The following is a 16,186-nucleotide window of genomic DNA, read 5'->3' as shown; positions in this document are numbered from 1 at the left end:
TCCATTCTGACTACTAGATATTTCATTAAATAATGAGCCATTCTGACTACTAGATATTTAATTAAATACTGGTTTATTCTCACTACTAGATATTTAATTAAATACTGATTTATTCTCACTACTAGATATATAATTAAATACGGATTCATTCTGACTACTACATTTGTTGTCACACAGGACTATGTGCTGACGCGGACAAATCACGGGCCAGCAGGCTATGAGGAAGCTTGCGCCCTCATTAACGCTCTTAACACATGAATGAAAACTGCAGTGTCAACAAGCCTGTCAAATGGAAACGGAGAGGCTGACCAATGTCTATGGAGCTGACAGAATAGAGATGGAGGGACTGACCAATGTCTATGGAGCTGACAGAGTAGAGATGGAGGGACTGACCAATGTCTATGGGGCTGACAGAGTAGAGATGGAGGGACTGACCAATGTCTATGGAGCTGACAGAATAGAGATGGAGGGACTGACCAATGTCTATAGGGCTGACAGAGTAGAGATGGAGGGACTGACCAATGTCTATGGAGCTGACAGAGTAGAGATGGAGGGACTGACCAATGTCTATGGAGCTGACAGAATAGAGATGGAGGGACTGACCAATGTCTATAGGGCTGACAGAGTAGAGATGGAGGGACTGACCAATGTCTATGGAGCTGACAGAGTAGAGATGGAGGGACTGACCAATGTCTATAGGGCTGACAGAGTAGAGATGGAGGGACTGACCAATGTCTATGGAGCTGACAGAGTAGAGATGGAGGGACTGACCAATGTCTATGGAGCTGACAGAGTAGAGATGGAGGGACTGACCAATGTCTATAGGGCTGACAGAGTAGAGATGGAGGGACTGACCAATGTCTATGGAGCTGACAGAGTAGAGATGGAGGGACTGACCAATGTCTATAGGGCTGACAGAGTAGAGATGGAGGGACTGACCAATGTCTATGGAGCTGACAGAGTAGAGATGGAGGGACTGACCAATGTCTATAGGAGGCTGACAGAGTAGAGATGGAGGGACTGACCAATGTCTATGGAGCTGACAGAGATAGAGATGGAGGGACTGACCAATGTCTATAGGAGCTGACAGAGTAGAGATGGAGGGACTGACCAATGTCTATGGAGCTGACAGAGTAGAGATGGAGGGACTGACCAATGTCTATAGGAGCTGACAGAGTAGAGATGGAGGGACTGACCAATGTCTATGGAGCTGACAGAGTAGAGATGGAGGGACTGACCAATGTCTATAGGGCTGACAGAGTAGAGATGGAGGGACTGACCAATGTCTATGGAGCTGACAGAATAGAGATGGAGGGACTGACCAATGTCTATAGGGCTGACAGAGTAGAGATGGAGGGACTGACCAATGTCTATGGAGCTGACAGAGTAGAGATGGAGGGACTGACCAATGTCTATAGGGCTGACAGAGTAGAGATGGAGGGACTGACCAATGTCTATGGAGCTGACAGAGTAGAGATGGAGGGACTGACCAATGTCTATAGGGCTGACAGAGTAGAGATGGAGGGACTGACCAATGTCTATGGAGCTGACAGAGTAGAGATGGAGGGACTGACCAATGTCTATGGAGCTGACAGAGTAGAGATGGAGGGACTGACCAATGTCTATGGAGCTGACAGAGTAGAGATGGAGGGACTGACCAATGTCTATGGAGCTGACAGAGTAGAGATGGAGGGACTGACCAATGTCTATGGAGCTGACAGAATAGAGATGGAGGGACTGACCAATGTCTATGGAGCTGACAGAGTAGAGATGGAGGGACTGACCAATGTCTATAGGGCTGACAGAGTAGAGATGGAGGGACTGACCAATGTCTATGGAGCTGACAGAGTAGAGATGGAGGGACTGACCAGAATGGAGAACATAGAGTCACCATGTTCTGGAATTAACAGTGCTAGGCAGTCTAGTGGTTAGAGCGTTGGACTAGTAACCGGAAGGTTGCAAGACCGAATCCCCCGATCTGACAAGGTCAAAATCTGTTGTCCAGCCCCTGAACAAGGCAGTTAACCCACTGTTCCCTGGTAGGCTGTCATTGTAAATAAGAATTTGTTCTTAACTGACTTGCCCTAGTTAAATAATGGGAAAATAAAAAAATAGTCACTCTAAAGAGCTGTAATTCTGATGATCGTATTTGCCGTCCTTTTTTTGTTTTCCAACGTTGACCTGGCTAGGTTGTTGGTAACGCTGAGCTTTCAAATGAAGCGTCTGCTGCAAAGGTTTAACAGTGGACCATCATCCGGTTCATAGACATTAAAACCAGGTTTACGCCATCAGGCAACATGGAAAAAGACTACAACGACCACAATCATTTCCTAGTTACGGCCACGTTCACCATGATCCTTAGCAACAAACCCCAAAAAAAATTGTGTGCCATTCAACCCCGTTCAGAAATAAATGGCAAAGCTTCAAATAATCCCGGGAGATTTCCATAGAAATATAGTAGATGACGTCAGCCCTATCACTACCTACCCGGTTTGAAGGTCTGTGGTTAAATCACACCCAAAAGACTTACTGTTAAGGTGGAGAGTGTGTGGAGTACAGCTTCCCAGAGAGGAGGCAGCACCACCGGGTCCGTGTCGTCTATAGACAGCAGAACAGCAGGACAAACTCTGGCAGCCTCCGTCTGCACCAGACCTGGAGTGTGTTCACACAGGGAAGAGACCACCTCGAAGAAAGCACCACGCACCTAGAGAGACCAGAGGACACACCGAGGAGGTTAGTGGAGGGGGTGTGTGTGTGTGTGTGTGTGTGTGTAGGTGTGTGTGTGTACCCTATCTCCGTACCTGTGGGGTCTTGTGTCTGCTGTACTTCCAGAACTTGGCCTGGTTGAGGAGGTGTGTCAGTCTGTCCTGTAGGTTGTGTGTGTCTGTCTGGGGTAAGGAGGACAGTAGTCTCTTCACCCCCAGTAGAGAGCTGGTAAGTAGACGGAGAAACTTCGCTTCCCTCTCCTCTTCTGGAACACTCCTCATAACACATCAATCAACAGGTTAATGAATCAGTCTCTACCTCTGCTGCTGGCCTATCATATAACACATCAATCAACAGGTTAATGAATCAGTCTCTACCTCTGCTGCTGGCCTATCATATAATACATCACCAACAGGTTAATGAATCAGTCTCTACCTCTGCTGCTGGCCTATCATATAATACATCACCAACAGGTTAATGAATCAGTCAGTCTCTACCTCTGCTGCTGGCCTATCATATAACACATCACCAACCGGTTAATGAATCAGTCTCTACCTCTGCTGCTGGCCTATCATATAACACATCACCAACCGGTTAATGAATCAGTCTCTACCTCTGCTGCTGGCCTATCATATAACACATCACCAACAGGTTAATGAATCAGTCTCTACCTCTGCTGCTGGCCTATCATATAATACATCACCAACAGGTTAATGAATCAGTCAGTCTCTACCTCTGCTGCTGGCCTATCATATAATACATCACCAACAGGTTAATGAATCAGTCAGTCTCTACCTCTGCTGCTGGCCTATCATATAACACATCACCAACCGGTTAATGAATCAGTCTCTACCTCTGCTGCTGGCCTATCATATAACACATCACCAACAGGTTAATGAATCAGTCAGTCTCTACCTCTGCTGCTGGCCTATCATATAACACATCAATCAACAGGTTAATGAATCAGTCAGTCTCTACCTCTGCTGCTGGCCTATCATATAACACATCACCAACAGGTTAATGAATCAGTCTCTACCTCTGCTGCTGGCCTATCATATAACACATCACCAACAGGTTAATGAATCAGTCTCTACCTCTGCTGCTGGCCTATCATATAACACATCACCAACAGGTTAATGAATCAGTCAGTCTCTACCTCTGCTGCTGGCCTATCAGCCCCTAGCCAGGGTTATTTAGTCTGCACTTGAGATCACAGCTACTCTGGCATTATGGGTATGACTTCATTCTTCCTTATTGTCAAGTACCCAGCTTACTATGGGTGCAAAACAACAGTCAGATGTTATTTAAAAAAAAATAGATGAACTACTCACTGTGGGTCACTTAGGGTGTCTGGGGTCTCCTTCAGCAAGTTGTCTTGAAGCACCTGAAGTTCATCATCATCATCATCATCATCATCGTCACTCAGGTTAAAGACCTCTTCATCATTTTGACAATCATCTCCCTCAACACCACCCCACCTAACCCAACCTAACTCTCTCTTTACTATAATATAGACTACTGACAGTGAGGACCTCTATACTATAATATAGACTACTGACAGTGAGGACCTCTATACTATAATATAGACTACTGACAGTGAGGACCTCTATACTATAATATAGACTACTGACAGTGAGGACCTCTATACTATAATATAGACTACTGACAGTGAAGACCTCGCTCTATACTATAATATAGACTACTGACAGTGAAGACCTCTCTTCACTATAATATAGACTACTCACAGTGAAGACCTCTCTTCACTATAATATAGACTACTGACAGTGAAGACCTCTCTCTATACTATAATATAGACTACTGCCAGTGAAGACCTCGCTCTATACTATAATATAGACTACTGACAGTGAAGACCTCTCTCTATACTATAATATAGACTACTGACAGTGAAGACCTCTCTCTATACTATAATATAGACTACTGACAGTGAAGACCTCTCTCTTTACTATAATATAGACTACTGACAGTGAAGACCTCTCTCTATAATATAATATAGACTACTCACAGTGAAGACCTCTCTCTATAATATAGACTACTGACAATGAAGACCTCTCTTCACTATAATATAGACTACTGACAGTGAAGACCTCTCTTCACTATAATATAGACTACTGACAGTGAGGACCTCTCTCTATACTATAATATAGACTACTGACAGTGAAGACCTCTCTTCACTATAATATAGACTACTGACAGTGAAGACCTCTCTCTATACTATAATATAGACTACTGACAGTGAAGACCTCTCTCTTCACTATAATATAGACTACTGACAGTGAAGACCTCTCTTCACTATAATATAGACTACTGACAGTGAAGACCTCTCTCTTCACTATAATATAGACTACTGACAGTGAAGACCTCTCTTCACTATAATATAGACTACTGACAGTGAAGACCTCTCTTCACTATAATATAGACTACTGACAGTGAAGACCTCTCTTCACTATAATATAGACTACTGACAGTGAAGACCTCTCTCTATACTATACTATAGACTACTGACAGTGAAGACCTCTCTCTTCACTATAATATAGACTACTGACAGTGAAGACCTCTCTTCACTATAATATAGACTACTGACAGTGAAGACCTCTCTCTTCACTATAATATAGACTACTGACAGTGAAGACCTCTCTTCACTATAATATAGACTACTGACAGTGAAGACCTCTCTCTATACTATAATATAGACTACTGACAGTGAAGACCTCTCTTCACTATAATATAGACTACTGACAGTGAAGACCTCTCTTCACTATAATATAGACTACTGACAGTGAAGACCTCTCTTCACTATAATATAGACTACTGACAGTGAGGATCTCTCTCTTCACTATAATATAGACTACTGACAGTGAAGACCTCTCTTCACTATAATATAGACTACTCACAGTGAGAACCTCGTCCTTGCAGAAGCTAAGAGCCTCAGCCTGTTTGCTGGGGGGGAAGGCAGCGCTGAAGGCCTGGCAGGCAGCAGAGGCAGCAGGGGGATAGCTGTCACACTGAGACAGCAGCCAGTGGCCCATCACACTCTTCAGGTAGGGGGCGAGACTACGCCGCACCTAGGCTCATACAGAGATCAGTGGGTCATACAGAGATCAGTGGGTCATACAGAGATCAGTGGGTCATACAGAGATCAGTGGGTCATACAGAGATCAGTGGGTCATACAGAGATCAGTGGGTCATACAGAGATCAGTGGGTCATACAGAGATCAATGGCTTATACAGAGATCAATGGCTTATACAGAGATCAGTGGGTTATACAGAGATCAGTGGGTTATACAGAGATCAGTGGGTCATACAGAGATCAGTGGGTCATACAGAGATCAGTGGGTTATACAGAGATCAGTGGGTTATACAGAGATCAGTGGGTCATACAGAGATCAGTGGGTTATACAGAGATCAGTGGGTTATACAGAGATCAGTGGGTCATACAGAGATCAGTGGGTCATACAGAGATCAGTGGGTTATACAGGTGTGTCCGTCTTGCTGTCCGTCCGTCCGTCTTGCTGTCCGTCCGTCCGTCCGTCTTGCTGTCTGTCCGTCCGTCTTGCTGTCCGTCAGTCCGTCCGTCTTGCTGTCTGTCCGTCCGTCCGTCCGTCTTGCTGTCTGTCCGTCCGTCCGTCTTGCTGTCTGTCCGTCCGTCCGTCTTGCTGTCCGTCCGTCCGTCCGTCTTGCTGTCCGTCCGTCCGTCCGTCTTGCTGTCCGTCCGTCCGTCCGTCTTGCTGTCCGTCCGTCCGTCTTGCTGTCCGTCCGTCCGTCTTGCTGTCCGTCCGTCCGTCCGTCTTGCTGTCTGTCCGTCCGTCTTGCTGTCTGTCCGTCCGTCCGTCTTGCTATCCGTCTTGCTGTCTGTGTGTCTGTCCGTCTTGCTGTCTGTCTGTCCGTCTTGCTGTCTGTCTGTCCGTCTTGCTGTCTGTCTGTCCGTCTTGCTGTCTGTCTGTCTGTCTGTCCGTCTTGCTGTCTGTCTGTCTGTCTGTCCGTCTTGCTGTCTGTCTGTCTGTCTGTCCGTCTTGCTGTCTGTCTGTCCGTCCGTCTTGCTGTCTGTCTGTCTGTCCGTCTTGCTGTCTGTCTGTCCGTCCGTCTGGCTGTCTGTCTGTCCGTCCGTCTTGCTGTCTGTCTGTCCGTCTTGCTGTCTGTCTGTCCGTCTTGCTGTCTGTCTGTCCGTCTTGCTGTCTGTCTGTCCGTCCGTCTTGCTGTCTGTCTGTCTGTCTGTCCGTCTTGCTGTCTGTCTGTCTGTCCGTCTTGCTGTCTGTCTGTCTGTCCGTCTTGCTGTCTGTCTGTCCGTCCGTCTTGCTGTCTGTCTGTCTGTCCGTCTTGCTGTCTGTCTGTCCGTCCGTCTGGCTGTCTGTCTGTCCGTCCGTCTTGCTGTCTGTGTGTCTGTCCATCTTGCTGTCTGTCTGTCCGTCCGTCTTGCTGTCTCCCACCTTCAGGACCAGTTGTTCAAACGCCTGCTGGGTGGCCTCTCTCACACGTCGGTCGTGGTCCTGGAATCAACAACATCAGAGTCATGGGTTCAAGTCCCACAAGGATCACATAGAAAATGCAAACACTTGAGACCCCCTCCAAGTGTAGCAGCTCACTAAGACTCACCATTGAAATCTTGCAGTAGATCCTGGGCCAGTAAGGTAGAACTCCTTTAACGACCTCTGAGTCCCGCTCCTGACACATAGCCCCAAACTCCTGCACTGCCTGTAGGGGAGAAACAGAGAGCAAAATGTCAGAGCCTCCGGGACAGGGCTGGTGTGTGTGTGTGTGTGTGTGTGTGTGTGTGTGTGTGTGTGTCTGTTTGCGTGCACTAAGTCTAGAACATTCTTCTCCCAAGGGAACTGAAGCGACTGGTACTCTGATATCAGTTTTTGGTACTCTATTAGTCTTTATGGTATGCTGCCTGTATTTTATTTTAATCTGACAATGTTTTTTTTTAGAGCCCAATTCAAACAGTCCCATTTTTTACCACATTCTAGCTCAGAAAATCTTTTTATATCTCCTGCACACATGAACGGTTTAGGGGCGGAGAGAGACGTTTAGGGGCGGAGAGAGACGTTTAGGGGCGGAGAGAGACGTTTAGGGGCGGAGAGAGACGTTTAGGGGAGGAGGGAGACGTTTAGGGGAGGAGAGAGACGTTTAGGGGCGGAGAGAGACGTTTAGGGGCGGAGAGAGACGTTTAGGGGCGGAGATACGTTTAGGGGCGGAGGGAGACGTTTAGGGGCGGAGGGAGACGTTTAGGGGCGGAAGGAGACGTTTAGGGGCGGAAGGAGACGTTTAGGGGCGGAGAGAGACGCTCAGAGAGACGTTTAGGGGCGGAGAGAGACGTTTAGGGGCGGAGAGAGACGTTTATAGGGGCGGAGAGAGACGTTTAGGGGCGGAGAGAGACGTTTAGGGGCGGAGAGAGACGTTTAGGGGCGGAGAGAGACGTTTAGGGGCGGAGAGAGACGTTTAGGGGCGGAGAGAGACGTTTAGGGGCGGAGAGAGACGTTTAGGGGCGGAGAGAGACGTTTAGGGGAGGAGGGAGACGTTTAGGGGCGGAGAGAGACGTTTAGGGGCGGAGAGAGACGTTTAGGGGCGGAGATACGTTTAGGGGCGGAGGGAGACGTTTAGGGGCGGAGGGAGACGTTTAGGGGCGGAGGGAGACGTTTAGGGGCGGAGAGAGACGTTTAGGGGCGGAGAGAGACGTTTAGGGGCGGAGACGTTTAGGAGTGGAGGTAGACGTGGACCGATGTGCTGACTAGTGTAGGAGTGGAGGTAGATGTGGGTCGATGTGCTGGCTAGTGTAGGAGTGGAGGAAGACGTGGACCGATGTGCTGGCTAGTGTAGGAGTGGAGGTAGATGTGGGTCGATGTGCTGGCTAGTGTAGGAGTGGAGGTAGATGTGGACCGATGTGCTGGCTAGTGTAGGAGTGGAGGTAGACGTGGACCGATGTGCTGGCTAGTGTAGGAGTGGATGTAGACGTGGACCGATGTGCTGACTAGTGTAGGAGTGGAGGTAGACGTGGGTCGATGTGCTGACTAGTGTAGGAGTGGAGGTAGACGTGGGTCGATGTGCTGGCTAGTGTAGGAGTGGAGGTAGACGTGGGTCGATGTGCTGGCTAGTGTAGGAGTGGAGGTAGATGTGGACCGATGTGCTGACTAGTGTAGGAGTGGAGGTAGACGTGGGTCGATGTGCTGGCTAGTGTAGGAGTGGAGGTAGATGTGGACCGATGTGCTGGCTAGTGTAGGAGTGGAGGTAGATGTGGACCGATGTGCTGACTAGTGTAGGAGTGGAGGTAGACGTGGGTCGATATGCTGGCTAGTGTAGGAGTGGAGGAAGACGTGGGTCGATGTGCTGACTAGTGTAGGAGTGGAGGTAGACGTGGGTCGATGTGCTGACTAGTGTAGGAGTGGAGGTAGACGTGGGTCGATATGCTGGCTAGTGTAGGAGTGGAGGTAGACGTGGGTCGATGTGCTGGCTAGTGTAGGAGTGGAGGTAGATGTGGACCGATGTGCTGACTAGTGTAGGAGTGGAGGTAGACGTGGGTCGATGTGCTGGCTAGTGTAGGAGTGGAGGTAGATGTGGACCGATGTGCTGGCTAGTGTAGGAGTGGAGGTAGATGTGGACCGATGTGCTGACTAGTGTAGGAGTGGAGGTAGACGTGGGTCGATATGCTGGCTAGTGTAGGAGTGGAGGAAGACGTGGGTCGATGTGCTGACTAGTGTAGGAGTGGAGGTAGACGTGGGTCGATGTGCTGACTAGTGTAGGAGTGGAGGTAGACGTGGGTCGATATGCTGGCTAGTGTAGGAGTGGAGGTAGACGTGGGCCGATATGGGTCTATTTTAATAAACCCATTGAATGTACCCCATCACAAAGAAACCCATAAATTGTTTTAGGCAGGTCCAAATAAACATTATAGACTGATAAAATATATTTTCAAAAAGAACAGAATGGCATATTCTTTGTTTCATTATGTTACTGGTCTGTGTAGTCTATATGCTGAATGGCTGTGCCATGCACATTAAAACAACAGTTATTATGTTCATTAAAACAGACAAGACACACTTAGACTACCCTGATCACAGTCAACACACATATTTTATAGTAGGCTAGGAATATAATGTAACAAAATAAAATACAAATATTGTTTTTCCCCCACACAACTTGCAGCAAGGCAACATGTGGAATCACTGTCATATTAAGAAAGTGATATGTTGAAACAGAACCCATGATTTTTTTATTTATTTTTTTAAATCCATATTTCATCTCTTTCCTACCCTCACTACGCTTTGTCGGGGAGCAGGCGTAGGGTCTTACGTTGGCAGTATCTATATCACGATACTGATAGAAAACAATAGCAATCTATATTTACAAAAACACGCAAGTCTCGTCTTCATATTTCACGACCTCCGCAGGAATCCTTTTTTTTGTAGTTGCCGATACGCTATCGAGCAAAACAATAGGCCTACAGTTGAGTCAGGCTACATTATAACACGCTAAATGTTTCTAATCAGTTATAGATTAACAAACGAGCTACACCACCTGTTATTTAACCAAATATACAGACGCAGATTCAGTTTAACAAAATCACATTGATGGATTAAGTCACAGGCTTTTGGTCGACAGTAGGCCAAAGCTACAGAGCGGCAGAGCGACTGAAGAGCAAAAAGAAATCTACTTGTTAGGCTAAATATCGTGCTGCCAAAATGTTCTGATCAGTGCTGATCAATGACCCAACCAGACAAGATGATCACAGCACTCTCGCCTCACATTTCCCCCCCCCCAGCCTAATGGTAGCATAATCAATATCCAAACGGCGATTCAGTGAAAATAAAAATCTGGCATTTATTGATTGATTTATTAGTCAAGATCCCACGCTCTCCTCAGGCCGTGTTTAGACTTGACATTCCATGCAGCTTTTGATTCTGATCATGGAATTCTGATCATGGTATTCAGAACACATTATGCATCTATACCTATATTTAAAATGGGTCTACCGTGTCCACAGTGTGTCTGGATTCCCCTTTCCCATATTCGCCATATTAAAATGCCAGTACACATTCTACAAACAGTGGAATAGGAACAATATGACAAAACAACAACTGGACGGCACCCTCTGAAGAGGCCAGCCTGATCTGAACACAATCAGACCACAAAGCCACTTCTGGGTGCGTCTACACCCGTCTTTTCAATGTGATCTTCATATTATGATAGTCGCATGCAAGTGTCAAGTGTAGACACGACCTCAAAGCAACGTGAAACGATAATGAAATAGTTCACCACACGCGGGTAGGCTATTGATTCAAATCCTATTATAACGATTCGATTACCTTGGGAGTTTAAGTAAGCAACAATTTGATGCCTTCAATTGCACTAGCCTACTTTATTACAATATTTTTTTGTAATTCAGTGATATTTATTCCCACAGTAATTCGTTCTGGATCCATGTAGTTGTGGTTTAGAAAACAGTGCATGTGGTGGAGGTGATGGGTGAAATGGCCTCACAAAAGGTTTTACAACTGCCAGGATGAGTAGTAACGGGCGCTGCCTAGCAACCATCAAAAGCTTAAATAGTGCATACCAATGCTGCCTCAGCATTACAGCTACTAAATGAGGCGTTATGGTCATTCCCAGCATCTGCATTCGCCGTAAAAGCATTTGCTGCGATGCGGCCGCTGCAGAAGTCAAGGCATTCATACATCTTGCGCTTCGCGGAACAGAGCTGTTGTGTAGGAAGATGTCAAGGAAGTGAGTTAGTTTTTTTACAGGATGTACCGCCCCCAGTCAACCAATCATGCCAATGTGGAGACCTCCGCATCGTTACAAAATTTGGGAGGCGCGATGCGGTATGAAGGTTGATTTGGCCTCTTCAAAGGTGTATATCTCTTTCCTTCTCTCTCCCTCTCTAAGATCTCACCTTCAGTTTGGTCTCTCTCTCTAAGATCTCACCTTCAGTTTGGTCTCTCTCTCTAAGATCTCACCTTCAGTTTGGTCTCTCTCTCTAAGATCTCACCTTCAGTTTGGTCTCTCTCTCTAAGATCTCACCTTCAGTTTGGTCTCTCTCTCTAAGATCTCACCTTCAGTTTGGTCTCTCTCTCTAAGATCTCACCTTCAGTTTGGTCTCTCTCTCTAAGATCTCACCTTCAGTTTGGTCTCTCTCTCTAAGACCTCACCTTCAGTTTGGTCTCTCTCTCTCTAAGATCTCACCTTCAGTTTGGTCTCTCTCTCTCTAAGATCTCACCTTCAGTTTGGTCTCTCTCTCTCTAAGATCTCACCTTCAGTTTGGTCTCTCTCTCTAAGATCTCACCTTCAGTTTGGTCTCTCTCTCTAAGATCTCACCTTCAGTTTGGTCTCTCTCTCTAAGATCTCACCTTCAGTTTGGTCTCTCTCTCTCTAAGATCTCACCTTCAGTTTGGTCTCTCTCTCTAAGATCTCACCTTCAGTTTGGTCTCTCTCTCTCTAAGATCTCACCTTCAGTTTGGTCTCTCTCTCTAAGATCTCACCTTCAGTTTGGTCTCTCTCTCTAAGATCTCACCTTCAGTTTGGTCTCTCTCTCCAAGATCTCACCTTCAGTTTGGTCTCTCTCTCTAAGATCTCACCTTCAGTTTGGTCTCTCTCTCTAAGATCTCACCTTCAGTTTGGTCTCTCTCTCTAAGATCTCACCTTCAGTTTGGTCTCTCTCTCTAAGATCTCACCTTCAGTTTGGTCTCTCTCTCTCTAAGATCTCACCTTCAGTTTGGTCTCTCTCTCTAAGATCTCACCTTCAGTTTGGTCTCTCTCTCTCTAAGATCTCACCTTCAGTTTGGTCTCTCTCTCTAAGATCTCACCTTCAGTTTGGTCTCTCTCTCTAAGATCTCACCTTCAGTTTGGTCTCTCTCTCTAAGATCTCACCTTCAGTTTGGTCTCTCTCTCTCTAAGATCTCACCTTCAGTTTGGTCTCTCTCTCTAAGATCTCACCTTCAGTTTGGTCTCTCTCTCTCTAAGATCTCACCTTCAGTTTGGTCTCTCTCTCTAAGATCTCACCTTCAGTTTGGTCTCTCTCTCTAAGATCTCACCTTCAGTTTGGTCTCTCTCTCCAAGATCTCACCTTCAGTTTGGTCTCTCTCTCTAAGATCTCACCTTCAGTTTGGTCTCTCTCTCTAAGATCTCACCTTCAGTTTGGTCTCTCTCTCTCTCTAAGATCTCACCTTCAGTTTGGTCTCTCTCTCTAAGATCTCACCTTCAGTTTGGTCTCTCTCTCTAAGATCTCACCTTCAGTTTGGTCTCTCTCTCTAAGATCTCACCTTCAGTTTGGTCTCTCTCTCTCTAAGATCTCACCTTCAGTTTGGTCTCTCTCTCTAAGATCTCACCTTCAGTTTGGTCTCTCTCTCTAAGATCTCACCTTCAGTTTGGTCTCTCTCTAAGATCTTACCTTCAGTTTGGTCTCTCTCTCTAAGATCTCACCTTCAGTTTGGTGACTCTCTCTCTCTAAGATCTCACCTTCAGTTTGGTGTCTCTCTCTCTCTAAGATCTCACCTTCAGTTTGGTCTCTCTCTCTAAGATCTTACCTTCAGTTTGGTCTCTCTCTCTAAGATCTCACCTTCAGTTTGGTCTCTCTCTCTAAGATCTCACCTTCAGTTTGGTCTCTCTCTCTCTAAGATCTCACCTTCAGTTTGGTCTCTCTCTCTAAGATCTCACCTTCAGTTTGGTCTCTCTCTCTAAGATCTCACCTTCAGTTTGGTCTCTCTCTCTAAGATCTCACCTTCAGTTTGGTGACTCTCTCTCTCTAAGATCTCACCTTCAGTTTGGTCTCTCTCTCTAAGATCTCACCTTCAGTTTGGTGACTCTCTCTAAGATCTTACCTTCAGTTTGGTCTCTCTCTCTAAGATCTCACCTTCAGTTTGGTCTCTCTCTCTAAGATCTCACCTTCAGTTTGGTCTCTCTCTAAGATCTTACCTTCAGTTTGGTCTCTCTCTCTAAGATCTCACCTTCAGTTTGGTGACTCTCTCTCTCTAAGATCTCACCTTCAGTTTGGTGTCTCTCTCTCTCTAAGATCTCACCTTCAGTTTGGTCTCTCTCTCTAAGATCTTACCTTCAGTTTGGTCTCTCTCTCTAAGATCTCACCTTCAGTTTGGTCTCTCTCTCTAAGATCTCACCTTCAGTTTGGTCTCTCTCTCTCTAAGATCTCACCTTCAGTTTGGTCTCTCTCTCTAAGATCTCACCTTCAGTTTGGTCTCTCTCTCTAAGATCTCACCTTCAGTTTGGTCTCTCTCTCTAAGATCTCACCTTCAGTTTGGTGACTCTCTCTCTCTAAGATCTCACCTTCAGTTTGGTCTCTCTCTCTAAGATCTCACCTTCAGTTTGGTGACTCTCTCTAAGATCTTACCTTCAGTTTGGTCTCTCTCTCTAAGATCTTACCTTCAGTTTGGTGACTGTGTCTCTCTTGGATAGTTTCCTCAACACCAGGCGGAAGTCAGCATCAACCAGGTTGTCAATCTCCTCTGCCCCATGGACAGCAGGCACATAGCCCAGCTCTGTGGTCGCTGTGGTGCCGAACCCCACGAACCCGGGAACGACACCACTCTCCCGGGCCAGCAACTCGGCAGCCCTCCCGCTGCTGGACGGCTGGTGGTGGAAGATGATCGGACGAAAATGTCAGATTCACAACTGGAGTTGTTAGGTAGTTATATAACACATTGGTCATAACATTACCATACGTAACACCGGGTAACTCGCAGACAAACTAGTTAGTTGAGTCCTAAGTTGATTGTATCAAAACATGACATTCTGGAAAGTTATGCTGGCGTGAACTTTGAATTGGCAAGTTAACGTTACTTATTAACGGGTCGGTGCTAACCGGGATCATTGGGAATAGGACATCCCAACTTTGACGTTACACCATTAAAGTTGACATTTAAACCGATAACGGTAAGAGGTTATGATTTAGGGTAGGGACATCCCAATGATTCCGGGTATCACCCAGCTTACCTAATGTTTTTGTAGCTAGCTAAGCTAACCACACACATGACTAACGTTAGAATAGCGAGAGAATGTATATCTGGCGAGGAAACTTACCCGAACGTTTCCTTTCGTTCGCTGTTTATTCTTTCCTCCCATTTTATGTATTTTATTTTACAGATTAAGTTATTAACTTTTAAACATGTGATAGCGAACCAAAGCCAAAAAGCATGGGGTCAGAAAAATGGAAAACACGTCACAACAGTTACCCGAAAAAACCGGAAGAAAATAAAATATACCGGAAATACGTCATCATAGCGCAGCTAGAACTAGGAGCCGGATGTTTCACCGGAAGTGCAAAAAGACTCCCGAATACTAGAAGACCTGGTAAAAACCAAAAATATGTTTCACCGGATGTATAAATCTGAAGAGAGAAAGTGCATTGGCCAACAGTGGAGCGAGATGGAACTGGGTTTATATTCTGCTGATCGTGGAAAAGGACGATCTCATTACAGTTTTCTGTTGCCCAAAACAATCTGTTAAGAACAAAATGCACTGAGTTTTGTAGACGTGACCCTATACCTATCATTTTTTTGTTGTTTTACAAGGAGTGCAAGGGCGAAATGAGTTATTGCATATGTGTACTTCACAGTGAAGTTATTCCCTAACGGGAATATGCAAATGTTTCTTTCTATAAACTAGTTCCAGTGAGGATTTCCTGCACTGAAAAATGTGTTACAGCTGTTGATACGTCATTGATAATAATATGGCAATTGTTTTCATGTCATAACATGAATATATATAAGGGGGGGTCATAGCTATTTGCAATAAAATTGATGTTTAACCCTTTATCATGATTGGTGTCTTAATGGATTTGTCCAAAATCGTGTGACATAAAAAATTACTTTTCTGTCCTTGCATTTATGGCAGTGTAAGTTGTTGTTATATTAAGCATTAGTCAGTTAAATTAGATATTGAACTTGAACCTTGTAAAAAATATGACAGTTTTGTGTTGTATAGAGATCTCAGAAATGCAGTGTAATATTTGTAGTCTTCTTATATTACAGGGTGGAAACAGCTTTCATGGGCACACAAATCCAAAATAATAAATGCGATGGCAAAATCGAATGCTTCTAAACCCAAAAAAGTCACCTTACCTTGATACTTACAAAACCTAAATTGATACTGTTATTAATAAGTGGTTCTTCAATAATTCTGCATAATACTTGTTGGATGTTGGACTCGTTGGATACTCATTTAGCTCATCCAGCTGATTAGTGGTGCATATTTTCCCACATTATCATCAGATCCAGGAAATAATTTTCTGAATGACAGTCAAGTGTTGAACAACTGTTCATGGTGGAACCAGCTTCCTCCTGAAACTAAGACAGCAGAGGAAATGGCCTACATGTATTTTATTTCTTTACGCTTTTTGCATGCTTTGGAGGGAGGGGGGGGGGGCTATTTTAGGCCCTATGTGTACAATTATATAAATTATACAATTATATAATATTGAGGTCCTTGAAAATTACAATTTTAGAGCTTGAAAAAGTCC

At 45.4% G+C, this 16,186-nt stretch overlaps 1 protein-coding gene across 2 annotated transcripts in view; it reads right to left on the bottom strand.

Moving 5' to 3' along the window:
• The window catches only part of ltn1 (listerin E3 ubiquitin protein ligase 1), an 89,344-nt gene extending 74,437 nt beyond the window's left edge, over window positions 1-14,907 (bottom strand). For both annotated transcript variants that reach the window (XR_014379503.1, XM_045690252.2), the window contains exons 1-8: window positions 14,749-14,907; window positions 14,092-14,298; window positions 7,318-7,416; window positions 7,152-7,211; window positions 5,619-5,789; window positions 4,038-4,090; window positions 2,802-2,982; window positions 2,531-2,704 (exon numbers count right to left, since the gene is read on the bottom strand). Coding sequence is in view for 1 of the 2 variants with exons in the window: in XM_045690252.2 (XP_045546208.2) it covers window positions 2,531-2,704; window positions 2,802-2,982; window positions 4,038-4,090; window positions 5,619-5,789; window positions 7,152-7,211; window positions 7,318-7,416; window positions 14,092-14,298; window positions 14,749-14,790 (987 nt within the window). In the remaining variant the exon portion in view is untranslated. The remainder of the gene's footprint in view (window positions 1-2,530; window positions 2,705-2,801; window positions 2,983-4,037; window positions 4,091-5,618; window positions 5,790-7,151; window positions 7,212-7,317; window positions 7,417-14,091; window positions 14,299-14,748) is intronic.
• Between the last annotated feature and the right edge of the window lie 1,279 nt (window positions 14,908-16,186).

Source organism: Salmo salar, chromosome 11 (genome assembly GCF_965601325.2).
Source record: "Salmo salar chromosome 11, fSalSal1, whole genome shotgun sequence".
NCBI classification, from domain to species: Eukaryota; Metazoa; Chordata; class Actinopteri; order Salmoniformes; family Salmonidae; genus Salmo; species Salmo salar.
This window is presented reverse-complemented; position numbering and strand designations above follow the sequence as displayed.